Consider the following 19667-nt stretch of genomic DNA (forward strand, 5'->3'; position numbering starts at 1 on the left):
ATTTAGCTATTTTCTTTCCACATTTTAAGAAAGACTTTGTCCGATCTGATATTTTATTCTAGATTAAGAATATAAAATTAAGTATCTGGATTAAGATATTTACCAGACTGTTAATAATTAATTTGAGAAAGAAAGTTTTTAGGGGTGACTGTGTGGTTCATTTGATTGGTTGTCTAACTCTTTTTTTTTTTTTTAAGATTTTATTTATTTATTTGACAGAGATAGATCACAAGCAGGCAGAGACGCAGGCAGAGAGAGGCGGAAGCAGGCTCCCCGCTGAGCAGAGAGCCCAATGCGGGGCTCGATTACAGGACCCTGAGATCATGACCTGAGCCAAAGGCAGCGGCTCAACCCACTGAACCACTCAGGCACCCCAGTTGTCTAACTCTTGATCTCAGCTCAGATCAAGGTCTCAGGATCATGGGATTGAGCCCAACCCTAGGCTCCGTGCTCAGCAAGGAGTCTGCTTGAGATTCTCTCTCTCCCTCTCCCTCTCCCCTTCCCTTGCCCCCATACACACTCTCTTTCTCTCATGCTCTCTAAATAAATAAATAAAATAAATCTTCTTTAAAAAAGAAAATTTTAGGGGCACCTGGGTGACTCAGTTAAGCCTCTGCCTTCAGCTCAGGTCATGATCTAAGGGTCCTGGGATTGAGCTCTGCATCTGCTGAGAGAAGAGAGCCTGCTTTCCCCTCTCTGCCTGCCTCTCTGCCTACTTGTGATCTCTCTCTCTCTCTCTTTCTATTTCTCTGTCTCTCTCTCTCTCTGTGAAATAAATAAATAAAATAAAATAAAAATCTTTTTTTAAAAATTCATCTTTAAAAAAAAAGAAAATTTAAAAAATATTCTTCATATCTAACATATAGAAAATTCAGCTTTTTAGTATCTTTCCAGTAAAGGTACAGAATTTCTAGATTCTTTGTCTAGTTCCTGGTGATAAGCACTTATATAAGACATATTATATCCAGTATCACTATGGAGTAAATGATTTGCCTTATTGAATACTCAAGAAGAAGTAATGTCAGGCAAGGAGGAGAGAAAGATCACAATCATATTCTTTCAAAATCTGATCTCTAGCTTGCTAACCCATTACTTGTTTTCTGTTTTAACTCAAATATTAGAAGAATACATCATTTCTCACCCACAGTAATTGCACATTGTTTCCTCCCACTACCACCATCTTTTTGTGGGATTAAGAAACTTTTGTGGAATTAGACAATGGTGGTAATACAGATACTATAAAATGAAGACCGAGGTAAAAATAAAAATACCAGAATACTTTTCACCTTGTTATATACATTTAATGCCTTCACTAATGCTTACTACAGAGGACAAATATAAATACTGAGTTTATTAGGGGCTAGGACCTAACGATTTACATTTAATCTTCAACCACACTTTAGAAGACCTGAATCTTATTATCTTCACTTCACCAAAGAAGGCGAGTCTTTGAAAGTTGAAATGACTTTTTGAGCTCATACTAGTAAATGGGGAGACAGGCTTCAGATGAAGATCTGTTTAACTCTAGCACTGTGGCTTCTATTCACAATATGTGATAGTCTCTTAATAAACTGAAACCCCAGTTTCAGAAATAAGCATCAGTTCTTACTGCCATCACAGCCCCATCCCTTCCATATCCTCTATCCCTCCTCTGCTCATACACATACACACATTTAGCTTCTTCCAAGGTAGGTTTCAGCAACAAATAAAAGAAGTAATGTAACATACTGAGTTTGTGCATGTGTATTTGCTTCCTTTTCCATAACCAGTGCTTTTACAGATGGTTTCACAGTTCACTGAATGTAGTGCAGTTTTCCCTAAGATTTTTCATTGTTGCAGTTTGTTTTTCCATTTTTAGCAGACTCCTATGCAGGTGTCTCTTAAAAAAAAATAACCAGAATCATCCATGCAATGAAATATGTGAATGTGTAAATTTCATTTAAAATCAGAATTGCTGCTCTTTCTAAATATATTTAAGATTCAGTAAAAGTCAGTTAATCCTTCAATGGTTAAAACTGTTTTCATTAACGGTCTTAATGAAAATATTGCTTAATATTTTCAATATTCAGTTACGGCTGTTTTGGTTATTAATTCCTAACAATCACCTAGCAGTATATCTGCTTGTATTAGTCTGGGCCTGGTCAGGGAAACAGAGTCACTCAATACATTCCTGTAATATTAATTAATTAATGAAGACATTGGAGTTTAAGTTAATATGGAACACCAAGGGGGGGAAAAGTCAAGAAAGTCAAAATTTAATTCCACCCAATTGTTGCCTAAAGTCAAAGGAGACACTGAAGCACCTTAGCCCAAAGCCCCTAAGTAGTTCTCAAAGACTTTCTTGGAAACTGTTGTAGCTCTCCAAAAATCTGAGAAAATTCCCAAAAATGGTTTCCAAGAGCACACAGAAGCTGCTGTCAATGTTTGACCATGCGTCTGTCTGCAACCACCTTCAGATAGTCATCAACGACCCTTCTCTTCTACTTCCCAAACCTTGTGGTAATTCCTCTCACTATCAAATTCTAAAGCCAGATTTAAAGAAGCAGATTCTGGGATGTAGTTCCTTACTACTCCTTACTCTGCAGGTACTGGGAGCCCATGGTGACGCCAAAATGACAACAGTCAAGCATAGTCCATCCTTGTAAACTTATCAGCAATACACATGACATTGGCTTTGAAATAAGGTACTATATTGAAAAAACAGTGAGAAGACTGTTAGTGCACAAACTTTTTGGTGGCTGAAAAGGAGGTGATGAAACCCTCTTGGAGACTAGAAGGGAAGCCCATGTTTTGAAGTAGCAAAACAATTTGTAAGTGTGGCCTCCAGTAACCTGAAAGGTCAATGTTCTTGATGAACTTATGGATCTGGCCAAGAGGCAAAATGTTTCAAGTGCCAACTGACAGTTTTTTAGCTTTATGTAATAAGCTATGGAAAGCAGGAGAGGAATAAGGTTTACAAGCAAAATTTAGAAGAAATATATAAGAATCAGGACTTGTCAAGATAGGAAAACAAACCTATTTCATATCACTGATCTATCTAGATAGCAAAAGATTGTCAAAATAAAAATGGCCTTAGGATGAAGAATAGACAAGGGTATGGTCATAAAATAATTTATTAGGCTTCAGAAAGATTTAAAGAAGTGCCTAGTGAAGTCCTCAGCTAGGCAAAAAGGCTTCTGAAAATCTTAAAGATGTGGCCCCATAGCCCTAATACTCTAGGCAAAGTAAAGAGAAGCCTGTCTTGGAAAATTATGCATGTGAAATGTTGGGACCTGTCATGACTTCCAGTCAGATTCACAAAGTTTTTAAGAGAATTTTACTTATTTTGGACCAAAGGGGAAAGATACAGTTCAAAATGAAAAGATTTTCTATAGGCAGAAAGCACACTGTGAAGTCTACTTAGTTGTAAATCCAGACTATTTCTCATAGAAATACAGGATCTCTCAGAGCAGAGTCAAGAACCCAAAGAAAGGATTCAAGAGCTACAGTGGATTAGAGAACTAAATTAACAAGTAGAAGTGGATCTAATGAGGGTATATTTCTAACCCTCAGAATAGAGCATTCTCACAGCATTTGCCTGGGTGGGCTTAAATCAATGGCTATTATGTACCTCCATTTCCTCATCTTTTTGAGATGTGTCTGTGTGTGTGTGTGTATTTTAAGTTGATAACAACTTAAATTTGAACACATTCTGAAACTCTATTTTTGCTCTTTCCCATGTTTTATATTTTCAAAGTCACACTTGGTATCTTTTTATTGTTTTTTTCCCCCTCACTAATTATTATATTTTAATTTTACTAATTTTGTCTTTTAACCTTCACAATAGCTTTATAAGTTATTAATACACTGCCTTTACTATATATTTACCATTTCCAGGGAGATTTTTACTTTTATGTACTTTCTTGTTATGAATTAGTGCTATTTCTTTTCAGCTTAAAGAGGTTCCTTTAATACTTCTTGTAAAGTGGCTTTAGTAGTGATTAGCTTCACTTGTCTGGAAAACTCTATCTCCCCTTCAATTCTAAATGATAGTCTTGCTGGATAGCAATAAGCAATATTCTTGGTTTCCCTTTAGGACTTTAAATATGTCATGCCACTCTTTTCTGGCCTGCAAAGTTTCTGCTGAGAAATCATCTGTTACCTTTATGAGGGTTTGCTTTATATAAACAATTTTTTTTTCTCTTGCTACTTTTAAGATTCTCTCTTTATCTTTAACTTGTGACTTTTTTTTTTTTATTTGACAGAGAGAGATCACAAGTAGGCAGAGAGGCAGGCAGAGAGAGAGAGGAGGAAGCAGGCTCCCTGTGGAGCAGAGAGCCCGATGCAGGACTCGATCCCAGGACCCTGAGATCATGACCTGAGCCGAAGGCAGTGGCTTAACCCACTGAGCCACCCAGGCGCCCCAAACTTGTGACATTTTAACTATAATGTGTCTTTGGTTTATCTCTTTGGGTTCATCTTATTTGGAACTTTCTGGGCTTTTTGGACCTGGGTGTCTGTTTCCTTCTATAGGTTAGGGAAGTTTTCAGCCATAATTTCTTCAAATAAGTTATCTGCCCCTTTCTCTCTCTCTTCTCCTTCTGGGACCCCTATTATGCAAATTTTATTCCACTTGATGTTGTCCCATAAGTCTCTTAAGTTATCTCCATTTTAAGAAATTGTTGGTTTGTTTTTACTTTGCTGCTCTGTCTGGGTGAGTTCCACTGTTTTGTGTCCCATCTCACTGATCTGTTCTGCTTCATCTAATTTGCTGTCGAAACTCTCTAGCATATTTTTCAGGTCAGTTATTGTATTCTTCAGATCTGTGACTTCTACTTGATATTTTCTTATATTTTCTATCTTTTGAAGTTTTCACTATGTTCATCCATTTTTCTCCCAAGTTAAGTGAACACCTTTATGATGATTACTTTGAATTCTTTATCAGGTAGATTACTTGTCTTCTTACCATTAAGGCCTTTTTCTGAGGTTTTTGTCTTCTTCTTTCATTTGGAACATACTTGTTTCCTCATTTTGCTTCTATATTTTAGGTGAAACAGCTCTTTGCTCTCTCTCTCTCTCTCTCTCTTTCTTTAAGGAGTGTCCTTATATAGATGATGATCCTTCTTGTTCAGCCTAACTTTTGGTTCTCTCTCAAACCTCTGTGATTGTCTAAACCACCTGATTTATTCATGATATACCCTAGATGTGAAGGGTGTGCCAAGACCTATTGGTGATCCAAAGGGAGACTCTCATTTAGCCCTTAGTTTCAGCCTGATTGGAAGCCACACACTGAGGCAATACCTTTTAAAGTATGCAAATCAAAATCCCTGCTAGCCTCTGGACCAGGAGATCTGGAGGTATCCCCTAGGTAACAGTTCCAAAAATTGGGACTCCAGACGAGTGTGAGGCTTCTTTCTGAGAGGTCTCTTCAGGCTAGAGGGAGGCTGGTGGGTGCACAAGCATAATTTCTCCCTGCTTATATTTTGCAACCACTTCCTTAGATTCTAGTTGTGTGGGAAACCTGAAGCCTGTCCTTTAGGCTGAAGTTCCAGGCTAAGAAAATGGACTTTTTTCACAGAAAGTCTGGGGTTGCATTTCATTCTGCTGTCTTTGTAGTGCCTTAAGAGGAGTGGCCTGCCAAGAACTGTCTTCTGTTGTTACATTCCCCGGGAGCTCAGGAACCGCAGCCCCCTCAACCACCAGGGCTAGGCAATTAAAGGGTGTCCTCTGTGTGGATTGCATGTGCTTGTTGGCCTTAGCTAGGAAGCTAGAGTGCATGGGGTGGAGCACTCTGACAGACCGGGATCATGACCTGAGCTGAAGGCAGAGGCATTAACCCACTGAGCCACCCAGGTGCCAGGTACCTCAGTTTTATCTATGAATGAGAAACAATAATTGCACCTACCCAGGGAGCCTGGGTGGCACAGTCAGTTGAGTCTCTGACTCTTGGTTTTGGCTCAGGTCTGATCTTAGTTTTGTAAGACTGAGCCCCACACCAGGTTCCACGCTCATCAGGGAGTCTGCTTAAAGATTCTCTCCCTAGTCCTCTATCCCTCCCACATCACTCTCTAAAATAAATAAATCTTTAAAAAAATAATCTCTCCTGCTTCATAGATTAGCAGTGGGGATTAAATGAGTTAACATATGGAAAACACTTAGCACAGTCCCTGCAGAAGTAAACACTCAGAAAGGATAAATATTATTATTATTCTAACTGAAGCAGCCAACCCATAGGTTCTCATGAGATCTTGATTGAACTGAATTTTATTTTCTTGCATCTTTACAATGTTGTTATTAAAACTATTTTCGTATGACATCCCTCCCCAATGTTATTTACAATATAAAGTAAACCAAACTATGCCTCTGTGAACTTATATTTTAATATGAATGAAATATATTTGGATATCAAGATCAAACTGATAACTGAACATAAACTGGCATTAAGAAAAAACAAACAAACAAACAAAAAAAACCTGTGTAAATGGAGGAGCAAATGCATAATGTGGCTAGACCAATAAATTGGCAAATATTCACACTGAGTAAAGCCTGGGTAAAATTTTCTCTTTGTTATTATCAAGAAGGCTACATATAATTAACGGGACGACAGGCTCTACTTAACAAGGAATCCTGACTATTTCCCAGTGAAGACATTCAAAATAAAGAATGCAATCTATGTTCTAAGAGTAGGAGAAAAATGTGTGACAGTCTATGTCTCCCAAAGGTGGTCTCCAGCACTGTAAGGACTCACAATGGGAACTTAAGATGTAATGGAATAGGAAAGAATCTGATTGGAGGTCATGTATGAATTAATTTCAGTATGAAATTCTGATTGTAAGTGGCAAGGCAAATAAAACAAAAAGAAACCCAATTGTGATTGCTTATATTTGTTTTCCTGTTTTCTTTGTTTTTGGTAAAAACAAATATCAGAAGATTAGTTTTCTAAATTTAGTAATGGTAAGATTTCTGGGACGCCTGGGTGGCTCAGTTGGTTAAGCAGCTGCCTTCGGCTCAGGTCATGATCCCAGCGTCCTGGGATCAAGTCCCACATCGGGCTCCTTGCTCAGCAGGGAGCCTGCTTCTCCTTCTGCCTCTGCCTGCCATTCTGTCTGCCTGTGCTCGCTCTCTTCCCCTCTCACCCTCTGATAAATAAATAAAATCTTAAAAAATAATAATAATGGTAAGATTTCTTAGAAACCACAATCAAATTTATATGACACATTTTGATATTTTCCTTAGCATTAACTACCATTTTATTAAACTTAATTTAAATGCTACAATATAGTTCTTAAGGGATTCAGTTGAATTATCAAATAATTTGTCTGCTAATTTTAAGCTGGCCCATCTACCAACAGAATTCATTTTTACTATGAAAACACACATAACTATTTCCAAACAGTTCTTATATTTCAATATTCCATTCAAAATGTGATTTCAGAATTACCTCTTGAACAGACTCTTATGTCAAAACTGTTTAACAGGCAAATTAAAGTGGAAAGTTAGTTTTGGTTATAATATGAAAAATGTCAACACTTTTAAATCAACTTTATAACACTAAATAAACACTAGATAAATTCCCAAAATGCTAAATAATTAATTAAGTAAGTAAACACTAAATAACCATTGTTGGAAAGAATGAACCAATCAGGAAAATATTTAGTTTTTTAATTGAATATTTGGTAGAAGTTTTGTATTTTTTTTTAAATATTTCATTTGTTTATTTGACAGACAAAGATCACAAGTAGGCAGAGAAGCAGGCAGAGAGAGAGGAGGAAGCAGGCTCCCTGCTGAGCAAAGAGCCCAATTCCGGGCTGGATCCCAGGACACTGGGATTATGACCTGAGCCGAAGGCAGAGGATTTAACCCACTGAGCCACCCCTGAATATTTGGTATAAGTTTTATGATGAGAGAATGGGGGGAGGGGGGATTAGAGAGAAGGTAGAAGCTAATTAATCTGCCATGTTTCTAATACATCTAATTGGCTTACAGTAAGTGTTTCACCTGTGACCATTGACTGCCTAAACATATTTCCAGGGAAAATAGCTTGAGACTGTTGAGGTCCACTGATATTGAAAGCACATAGCAAGGATTTTCATGACAATCATGATGGTATGGATGATCACACCATTATACCTCAGGCCCTGGGATCCAGTATGGATTTAGGAAATATAGTCATATGACTCAACTCTCACTGCAGGCTAAAAAGAGTAGAAATGATGTTGGGGGAGGGGAATAACAGTCCTAGAGCAGGAGGTCCAAGAGCTGTACTGCAAAAAGAGGGCAGTAAAAATAATCACAGAAACATCACAATAAAAGGTAGAGTAAGATCATTTATTTGGAAAACTCCAAGAAATAAGTTAAGAATGTGAGAAAGATTCTGAGGAAGTCATACACAAAAATGTCAGAGCTTCTCTCAATTGAGAGGAAATCACAGATGCTAGAGCAGTAAAAGGATTAGACAGACAGCTGAGTAATGGGCATGTTGAGTTCTCCCCAACATTGCGTTCACCCTCACACCTGCATTTCTAACAAGGTCCCAGATGTTGCTGCTGCTGTTGGTCCAGGGCCCCAGCCCAGTTTTACTGAATCTCTAATGTCGAAGGGTGAGACCCAGTAATCTCTGTTTTGACAATCCTCATCCTGGTTCTGAGGCCAACAAAAGTGGGGAACCACAGGTTTAGAATATCGAAGGAAACTTTGGCTTCTATTCTTTATCTGGAGCTATCTTAGTTGCCCTTTACAAATGGACATGTTTTGACATAAAAATGTAGATTTATAATTCCTTCTCAATTGCACACAGCACAACTACTCATTTTCTGGGTAGCAGGTATTTAAATTTCTTCTGCCATTCAATTCGCTTAGAAGCAAGCCATCAGCACCAGCTTTCAAAGAATATCAGAAAATAAAAATTAAATTTAGTACTGGTAACCAAACACAAGTAGAATACTAGATATGCTGTACCTCTAGGTTTCATTATACACACACACACACACACACTTCACAGGAAGTACTTAATATAATAATATTAAGTATTTTAAAGTATTGTTTTATCAGTTCCAACAAATGAAACATAAGCACATTAAGATAAAAATAAGTAATATGAGGGTACAGTAATAAAGCTTCAGATTTCTGTCCTCTCCATCTTTTCCTAAGATACAGGTAGCTGCTAAAGAATTATTTTAAAAAGAGGGGCAGCTGGGTGGCTCAGTCAGTTAAGCATCTACCTTCAGCTCAGGTCATGATCAAGCCCTGAGTTGGGCTCCCTGCTCACCAAGAGTCTGCTTCTCCATCTGCCTGCTGTTCCACCTGCTGTTCTCTCTCTCTGTCAAATAAATAAATAAAACTATTTTTTTTAAAGTTATTTAAAAAGAGAGAAAGGCTGATGCAGAAAATAAATACATAAAAAATACTATCTTATAAAAAAGATTAATCCTATTATACTCCAATTGCTGTTTGACTTATAATTAAGCAATAGCATGAACTGAAGCAAAACTTATAAGCCATGTTTGAGGTATCCTCTTTCAGGTTACATGGTCCTTACAATGTTGACTTGTAAAGAAGAATAATTTCCATTTCAGAGTGAGTGCCATTATAAGCTCTCCATGCTGGCAAGTTCACCTTGTTAAGTGAGTTACTTGGTCATATATGTCACTGTATTAACGGGCAGTGTTTTATGACTATTTGATTCCAACTAATTTTATTTCATCTTTTTAAACCAAATTATCTACTTATATCCACAAAGACTACTAAACACTCTGGCATTTTCTTAATTTCATTAAATGATCATAGAAAGCTAGGGATATTTTTAAAATATTTTATTTTTGTTTATTTCTCTTTTTATAATCTTTATATTCTGACATTAAATACATTAAAAATTCCTCTAGTCTCCAAGAGCTCAATGATAATGTCCTCAATGTAACTTTGAATTAAGTATGAAATTGTTTATGATTTTGAATACTGCCTTTAATATGGTACTTTCTTTAATTACATTATATAAAGCATAAATAGATATTAATGTCATGTGCTATTAAACTTTATCTCCATAGATGAAGGGAAAACCATAGCTAGGAATAATATAGTTTTTTGTTATGTTTTGTTTTTTAAAAATTTTATTTATTTATTTGACAGAGAGTGATCACAAGTACGCAGAGCAGCAGGCAGAGAGAGAGAAAGGGAAGCAGGCTCCCCCCACTCCATGTGAGGCTCGAGCCCAGGACCCTGATATCATGACCTAAGGCTGAGGCTTAACCCACTGAGCCATGCAGGCGCCCCAGAATAATATAGTTTTTAAATGCGATTCTATAATGGTACAGATTTTACTGAGTAATAGGTTAAGTTTACTCATAAAAAATTATTTTATTTGAGCTATATTTTAAGAAATGTTTTGAAAGTTATTGTTACTGTTCTCATCAGAATTTAATTAAATGAAAGGAAAAAGAAAATCTATAATCTAAACTCCCATTTTTTAATCCATAGAATATTCTGGGAAACATACATATATACTTTTAAAAATTCATTCTGAAAGGGAGAGAAAAAATTTTAAAGACTTCTCTGAACTGATTTTCTCCTCCTTTGTTACAGGTATCCATTTTTTCAGCTATATTAATCTTTTAAAACAAACAAAAAAATGGATTTCTTAAACTCATCTGATCAAAACTTGACCTCAGAAGAACTGTTAAACAGAATGCCATCCAAAATTCTGGTGTCCCTCACTCTCTCCGGGCTGGCACTGATGACAACGACCATCAACTCCCTTGTGATTGCGGCAATTATTGTGACCCGGAAGTTGCACCACCCAGCCAACTATTTAATTTGCTCGCTTGCAGTCACAGATTTTCTTGTAGCTGTCCTGGTGATGCCTTTCAGCATCGTGTATATTGTGAGAGAGAGCTGGATTATGGGGCAAGTGGTCTGTGACATCTGGCTGAGCGTTGACATCACGTGCTGCACGTGTTCCATCTTACATCTCTCTGCTATAGCTTTGGATCGGTATCGGGCAATCACAGATGCTGTGGAGTACTCCAGGAAAAGGACTCCCAAGCATGCTGGCATTATGATTACAGTTGTTTGGATTATATCCATTTTTATCTCTATGCCTCCTTTATTCTGGAGGCACCAAGGAACTAGCCGAGATGATGAGTGCATCATCAAACACGACCACATTGTTTCCACAATTTATTCCACATTTGGAGCTTTCTACATCCCATTAACATTGATTTTGATCCTCTACTACAAAATATATAAAGCAGCAAAAACGTTATACCACAAGAGACAAGCAAGTAGGATTACCAAGGAGGAGGTGAATGGCCAAGTCCTTTTGGGGAGTGGTGAGAAAAGCACTAGACTAGTCTCCACTCCCTACACAGAAAAATCTTTATCTGATCCATCAACAGACTTTGATAAAATTCATAACACGGTGAAAAGCCCCAGGTCTGAATTCAAGCACGAGAAATCTTGGAGAAGGCAAAAGATCTCAGGCACAAGAGAACGCAAAGCAGCCACTACCCTAGGATTAATCTTGGGTGCATTTGTGATATGTTGGCTGCCTTTCTTTGTTAAAGAATTGGTTGTTAATGTCTGTGAAAAGTGTAAAATTTCTGAAGAAATGTCAAATTTTTTGACATGGCTTGGATATCTCAATTCCCTTATAAATCCACTGATTTATACAATCTTTAATGAAGACTTCAAGAAAGCATTCCAAAAGCTAGTACGATGCCGATGTTAAAGAAAGGCTGGGGATTTCTTGAGGGGAAGTAACGAAATGGATGCCGAATAATAAAGCATTTAAACTTTTAGAAGGAAATAAATTAAAACTGCTAAAATTATAAGAACATAATTTATATTTAACAGCAACAAGACTATAAACTTACTGAGTAAAAGATGTTTCTTTGACCATCATTCTAGAGTACTCAAATGAAAAGATAATTTATTGTTTATAAACAATAATTTCCCTATGCAATTGTCCCTAACAGGCTAACTGGAAATATATATTATAATAATTATTATTAATAACAGTGACTTTCCAGATTTATGGCTTATAATAATTACAGAAGAGTGTTCACTTAACAATATCTGTAATTTCTATATAATCCTATGGTTTTATTATATGATTCTCTTATTTTATAGAAAAGATAATTCACCACAAAGCACACATTTCTCCCACCTAACCACTGTCCCCTCTTCATCTTACCCTGGGAAAAAACAAGAAGGGGAAGGAGCAAACAAGGAATCTTGGGGTGTCTGGCTGGCTCAATCAGGAGAGCATATGACTCTTGAGCTCTGGGTTGAGTTTGAACACCACGTTGTGTATAATGATTACTTAAAAATAAAATCTTTAAACAAAACAAGACAAACAAACAAACAAAACCAAGGACTCCTAATATGACTGGAGGAAATGTCAAAGTCAGAGATTGATACTGTCTTTGTATTTATATAATAAAGAGTATTCATAAAGTTGAGTTAGGCTCTGCCAGATAATTCTGAATACAGAACTTGTACACATTTGACATATTCTTTTTGTTCAAAACAAATTCCTAGAATAATATTTTTTAACCATGTATTACCAACATATGAAATCAAAACCTTAGCCTAATAAGAGTAATTCAAAAAGGGTACAGAGGGGCACCTGGGTGGCTCAGTTGGTTGAGCGACTGCCTTCAGCTCAGGTCATGATCCCGGAGTCCCTGGATCAAGTCCCACATCAGGCTCCCAACTCCATGGGGAATCTGCTTCTCTCTCTGATCCTCCCCCTTCTCATGCTCTATCTCTCATTCTCTCTCTCAAATAAATAAATAAAATCTTAAAAAAAAAAAAAAAAAGGTACAGGGGAGGTGTTCTAATTGCCCCATGTTTATTTAGGAATCACATTTAACGCACTAAGTGCCCTGGGTTACTCACCATAGTTATTATATTCCTAATGTGTTTTTTAAAATACAAAATAGATTCCGTTTCTGTTAATATTAACAACCTCAGTTGCTAAATAAAATGTCAGTGGTACTTGGTACTGCAGCTGCTCCATATCTACAATTTAAAAATTATAACCGTTAAAAAAACAAAAAATAATAAATAAATAATCCCTTTTATTAGAGGGAATGTGACAGGAGTTCTTAGAACTGCCCGCTGACTTCCAAAACATCTCTCGTTTTTCAATTGGTAGAAATCGACAGGCAAAGATTCATATTATGTTAATTATAAATATATTTTTTAAACATCTCCCAGTCAGTAAGCCAAAGCTATGCCATAAGTTTCTCTATTTATTCTCTTTCTTATAGAAGAATTTAAAAATAAAATAACCATGCTTCAGAGAAGATCTCATTCCATTTGAACCAGCAAGTTGATAGGCTGCCTTTTGGAAGGCATACACCATCAACCAAGATCATTTGAAAAACAATACATTCCTTTTTTTTAAGGTACACTTTTATGTGTATTTTAAATATTGTTTCCTGGTCAGATACTTAAGAATACATCAATTTTTGTGTGTATCTATGACACATTACTCTCAATCTAACAAATATTTACAGAGTTCTCATTCTGTGTAGGGCATTGAGATACAGAAAATAATGAAACGCAGTTACTTCCCTTAACACATTTACAATTTAAAAGGTGAAACACACTGGGCACCTGGCTGGGTAGATCATGCAACTCTTGATCTTGGGGTCATGCATTCAACTCCACATAGAGCTTACTTTAAAAAACAAGAAGATGAAACAAAGAAACAAATGAACATTATAACAGAAAAGAAAAAACAAAGCTCTGGCATGGAAGTTGTGTGCATAATTGTGATGACTCAAAGGAAAAGTTGATCACATCTGGTTGAGAAAAATCAGCAAAATTTCATAAAGAATGTATCTAAAATAGATAATAAATAGCACTTGACTAAGAGAAATGGAAAAGCATACTCCAGGTGGCGGCAACATCAGGAGTGAATCCTGCCAGCATTTCATGGGTCTTGTTCATGAAATAGCAAGGAATTTGGCAGCTCCTTAGGACAAAAGAAGAGATGAAAAGAGAAATTGCCCATTATTGTCACTGACTTTGAGTATCAGAAAAGGAAGTTTACGGTCAATTTGGCTGTCTGTCAATGAGTGGTCGCTGATGTTTTTAGTAGAAATATTACAAGTTTAGGTTAATTCTAAAAAAATATGTATGTTTTAACGGATTTGAGCAGTCTTAGAGGGTACAGGTGACAGCGACTTCTTGTTAGAAAGCATATCCGTAATCCACGTAAGAGGTGAAGTTCTGAACTTGATTCTGGCCATGGGAACATAAATAAAAACACAGAAGAGAGACAGTAGGGAAAAAGAATCTATAGAATACAGCAAGGACGCTAACAAGCAGATAAATGCAGAGACACTGAGATAACTTGCTCTCAACTAAAATGAGCTCAAGAGGGGCACCTGGGTGGCTCAGTGGGTTAAAGCCTCTGTCATGATCCCAGGGTCCTGGGATCGAGCCCCGCATCGGACTGTCTGCTCCGCAGAGAGCCTGCTTCCTCCTCTCTCTCTCTCTCTCTGCCTGCCTCTCTGCTTACTTGTGATCTCTATCTGTCAAATAAATAAATAAAATCTTTAAAAAAAAAAAAAAAATGAGCTCAAGAGAAGGAGCCTGTTGGTGAAATGGTGCCTTGAGTTAAACATTTAAAGTTAAATGTTAAACACTTAAAGACTTGGGAGAGCTCACAGGCACGGCTGAGCAGGTCTGGCCCAAGTGAAAATGACTCAGTTTATCTGCGACTACTGGCCACTTCTTTCATCTTCCTTTCTTCTATCTCCTTATGCTGTGCTGACAGTCCAAAGCATACTCCAGGTGGAATACTCCAGAATCACTTGATTCTGTGATTTATTCATTCAAAGACCTTGCTAAGTCAGAAATAATCTATTCAAGTAATTTATTTACACCCACCTCAGAAATTTATTTAGGTATATGGGAGAGCTCTAAAAGACACACAACCCATCCACCAGAAAGAGCAAATCTCATGCAGGGTGAGGCTCACCCGAATACACATACTACCTTCTCCTCGGATCTGGACTAAGCCTCAAATCCAGGGAAATGATACTAGCAAGTGACAGGGAAATTAAATCTCCCCTCAGAGCTCAGGGAGAATCGAGTTTATTATTTCTGTGTGTATGAAATACGTTCTTAATCCAAAGGGGCCATAACACATTATAGTACTTATCACTTCATCTTTGTATTTCCTCCACATGCTGAAGGTACAGATCATGCCACTCCCATGAACAAATATAAATGATTTCTCTTTGATCTTTAAATGGTAGGTAATGTCAGGGCTAATAATCTGCCATTTCCACATTTAAGAAAAAAATAAAATAAAGGCCCCACAGGGCATCACTGAGGCCAAGTCACCTAACTGAGGTGTAATACCTAACCTAACTGCAGTTTCAACCTCCACCAGAAATGTAAGTTTTAACTTATATTCAGTCAGGAATTTTCTGATAAGCACCAATGAATGAGGTAATCTGTCACCTGGGTCCTCTTTGTCCCCCAAGGAAGATGAAGTAATCTGCATAAGACCTCCTGCTTTTCCCCCTAAGGGAAAGTGACCTTGCCTGTTACAATCCTTTTCTTTTACTAATAATTTCCTTTTCCCCCCCTTCTTCTTATGAAAAACTTCCATTTCATGCAATTCCTCAGAGCTCCTAATTCATGAATCATTTAAGAAAGTCAATTTGATCTTCAAATCTACTCAGTTGAATTTCTCTTAACAGCACTTTCTTTGAAATTTATGAAGAAGGATGTACTTCCCTGAATATATAAGATTTATTCTCTTAAGGAAAATTCCTCAAGTCACTAAAAGCTGAAGATTTTCACAGAGTATTTTCACATCTATGACAAATGTAACAATATGATAATGTATATATTTAACTGATAAGTAGAGAAAGAAAATATAAGTATCATAGAATGTGGTTAAATATTAGATTAAAAAAGTTTAACTTCCTGCTACAATTTCAAATACACTAGCATCAGAGATTAAGTGGAGGTTTTATTTTTGCTCTGCTTTTTCTAAATATTTTCAGGTTAAGGATATATAAAAGGCAAGGACAAAAACATCAAAGGAAGACTGAAAGTCAAACTACTAGATACGAAATTCAGTTCAATACATCACTATGTACAAATCATGTTTGAAAATCTGCTTCTGGTTATGAAGGACTATCTTTATTTTACTGCTATAGGAATATGGATTGCCTACTTTAATACTTTTTCTGTTGGTTTTGTTTCACAATAGGCCTACGGGGTCAAATTTATAGTATACACAGTTTATTCAGGCCCTGGCAGCTGATGGGTCTATCTTTAATGTAAACCCAGTTCTCATTTTGTATCTCTAAAACCAATCTTTTCCCTTTCCTGGTGCAATTTATTTTCCTCCCCCACTTCTATTCCTGAGCTCTAATGGTGTGCAAGTTTCCTGTTTGCAAGTCAAGAAAAACTTCTTTGGGGCTCACTTCCAAATCCTTGCTTATATGGGTTATGTCACTTCCAAACTTTAAAATTCCCTTGGTATATGGGGCACCTGGGTGGCTCAGTCAGTTAAGTGTCTGCCTTTGCTCAGGTTATGATCTCATGGTCCTGGGATGGAGTCCTGCATCAGACGCCCTGCTCAGTGGGGAGGCTGCTTCTCCCTCTCCTGCTGCTCCCCCTACCTGTGCTCTTTCTCTCTATCAAATAAATAAAATCTCTAAAACAACATAGTAAGGTAAAATAAAATAAAATTCCCTTAGTAGAGTATAATCCTCATATTTGTTGGCTCTATCATAAGCTTGTCCCTCTGAAGCAAGAGTTTTGCTACAGAAAACTTTTCTTGTTGTCTGTTTTGCAGAAAAACAAAATTTTGTCAAAACAGACAACAAAAAAAAAAATGAAATATTAATTGAAAGCCAATTACTAGGAAATGTGTTGTCTTGCTCTACCAAATTTTGATGTGAAATATTGTTCGAGAGCAAACGATCAAAAAAAGAGTTCTTGAAATGTCTTCAATGCAAAAAAGGTGGTTTTATTAAAGCATGGGGACAAGACCCGTGGGCAGAAAGAGCTGCACTGGGGTTGTGAGGGTCAGCTGATTACATACTTTCAAGCTGGGAAGGGTTTAGGAAAAGTGTAAATCTTTAAGGAATTTAGAAGCAAGGCTTTCAGGACTTTGAGGGGCTAGCTGTAATTAAAATAATGTCTTTCACTACTGTCTGCTAAAACCTTAGTCATGAGACCTTCGGATGTGTATCTGTGGGCCATATGTTTGGAGTAGGGTTGCTAACATACTTCTTGGGGGAAAAGAGATAAAGGAAGTCTCCAAAGGGATTTTCATAAGTTAAAGACTTACACAATCCTGGAGGTAGGGCTAACATCAGCTAAGGTTGCCTTTTGCCTCTACCAAAGTGTACAAGTGTTAACAATGAGTTAGTTGAGCTCCTGGAGGAAGGTCATTCTGCCTGTCTCAGTTACTTGACAATAAGCAGTTAAGTTGTAAGGAAATTTAATTTTTTTTTTTTTTTTTTTTTGCTGTTGTTCTCACATCAAATATCATGAAAGTAAGGGAGCTTGTATGCTTCTTGTTGACATGCTTTCCTCTACATCAAGGAATGAATAGTTGCCTCGTGAATTTAGACAAGAGCTTTCTTGACTTACAGTCAGAGAATCAGGTTTATTATATTGCAGAGCAAGGACTGAAGGATTTTTCCTTATTATATTCTAAAGTCCTTCAGAAACAATCATGTTCAATTCAGAATGTGTCCCCATTCATTCCTTTCAGAGAATGTGTTCCTAATATCCTCCTAATAAACTCAAATGATCACATTCAGACCTTTATTCACCAGAAGATATTTCTAAAGGCAAGTTAATATTTTTGACATGAATAAAGTAATATTTTCTTATGATATTGTGGTAGTTTTTCTTGGTCTTATGAATCAATATGTTTTCTCCATTATTTAAAATGAAGTTGTTGTTGAAAAAAATGTTTTCCAACATTATAATAAATGTGTGGTTATTGATATAGGACGTCTTCTCTGTATAAAACATGATAGTAGTACTTGAAACCCACCGGCAAAGATAAAGATTTTTCAGAATTTATACTCTCTACTTATGCCAGGAAGCATAAAAATTCTGAGGGAAAAAAAAATGTGTAATCTCTTTATCAATAGTAAACAACAATGTCTTGTCCAAGCAGCCTTTCAGTAAAGCTGGCATTTAGTCACAGGTCTGATTTCTACCTTGGAGAGTTTCCACCTCTGCAAGGGCAACTAAATGACCTTATTGATTTATGTCCACACAGCAAAGTTTGCTGTGTCTTTCCTCCTAGTCTCACCAATAGCCTTTTCATGATGTTCTATGAATATTCCTAATTTATATGTAATTGATATTCACTCCTAAAAAGTATACTTATTGTATCATCCTATTTTATATTGAATCATTATTAATTATTATAATGTATTATGTTGTTGGGTCTCCTGCTTTGAGATTTCCTTTACCCCAATCCACTTAATAAATAAAAATTTTGCTCATCCCCACCCCCCTCCACACATGTATACATCAACAATTTCCTCCTTGTGTTGGTTGTCTAGGCTATGATTCAAATGGATCTATGACCCTAGTAGAGGAAGAGAGAGAGACTTTGCAGATGTTAAGAAGGACTGAACTAGGAAAAAATATATATATAACATATATATATTCTCTTTAGCACAGCACATGTTGAGCTTGAAGATGAAGGAGGAAGTGGAGGAAAGGGAGATATTTTAACGGAAAGGCAGAAGAGTAATTCTAGTATCAGATTTGTAAAACCAGCGTGCCTAAGAATTACCTGAGAGGCTAGGGTCAGAGTCCAGAGATTCTAAGTGTTGAGTCCAAAGTGGAGCTGCCAAAATCTGAGTCTTCAGCAAGATTCTCCACCTATTGTAACAAAGATGGAGCATGGAACTTTCCTAAAGACTGCTTGAAAGCTCTCAGCTAGTTAGGTGTTTTGTGGAACAGAGTTAATAACTCAAAATGAAATTTTACCACCATTTCACTAGTAGAGGACCCATCAGAATCGAGAAAACTACTTTGTGACTACATGAGAAGCGCCTAATATAAAACTGAACAGAAGTAAAAGTCACATCAGCATTGCTGAGTGTATTATAAAGCATTCAGTGAGGAGGGAAAATTACCTACTAAAATCTATTTTCAGTCAGTATTTACTTAAATTCTACTAGGGCAAAGAATACAAGCTTTTCAACATATATGAAGCAGCAATTCAGAGGAGCAGAAAACTCTCTAGATTTGAAATCAGCAAAGGAGAAAATGGGAGCCCTGATTCTGCTAATCATAGTCTTGATGCTGAGCAAGTTCCATCTACCCTTCTTGCCTCACGTCAGTCAAAGGCTAAGGGGATAGAGTGAAATAAAACCAACACTCTTGAAGAATCCTGAAGGACTACAAAATGTAAATGAGCATTCTTCTTCTCTATGATAGGTCTGGAAAGAGTCAAAGTGCATTTGACATGGCAACTGGTCTTTTACATTGTATGTGAGTCTGGAGAGGAGCAAGTGCATGATGGCCTCCTGCTCCTGGCTCCCCCTGGAAGCTCTATCCTGGGTAGAGCCGTAATTCCAAACAGCCCTCTCTGCAGCTACAGAAATGCTACCCTATACGGCCTCAACTTCCTTCCTCTATTCTGGAATTCCTCTTACCAAAAGCCTGACATCATCAAA

At 36.9% G+C, this 19667-nt stretch overlaps 1 protein-coding gene across 4 annotated transcripts in view; it reads left to right on the top strand.

Annotated features, from left to right (window-relative positions):
- The window catches only part of HTR1F (5-hydroxytryptamine receptor 1F), a 128367-nt gene extending 115366 nt beyond the window's left edge, over window positions 1-13001 (top strand). For all 4 annotated transcript variants that reach the window (XM_082743816.1, XM_082743817.1, XM_082743819.1 and 1 more), the window contains 2 exons: window positions 10558-12587; window positions 12796-13001. In XM_082743816.1, coding sequence (XP_082599942.1) covers window positions 10604-11701 — 1098 coding nt within the window. In that variant the 5' untranslated portion in view covers window positions 10558-10603 and the 3' untranslated portion in view covers window positions 11702-12587; window positions 12796-13001. The remainder of the gene's footprint in view (window positions 1-10557; window positions 12588-12795) is intronic.
- The last annotated feature ends 6666 nt before the right edge of the window (window positions 13002-19667 follow it).

Source organism: Mustela nivalis (assembly GCF_964662115.1).
Source record: "Mustela nivalis genome assembly, chromosome: 1".
Lineage (NCBI taxonomy): Eukaryota > Metazoa > Chordata > Mammalia > Carnivora > Mustelidae > Mustela > Mustela nivalis.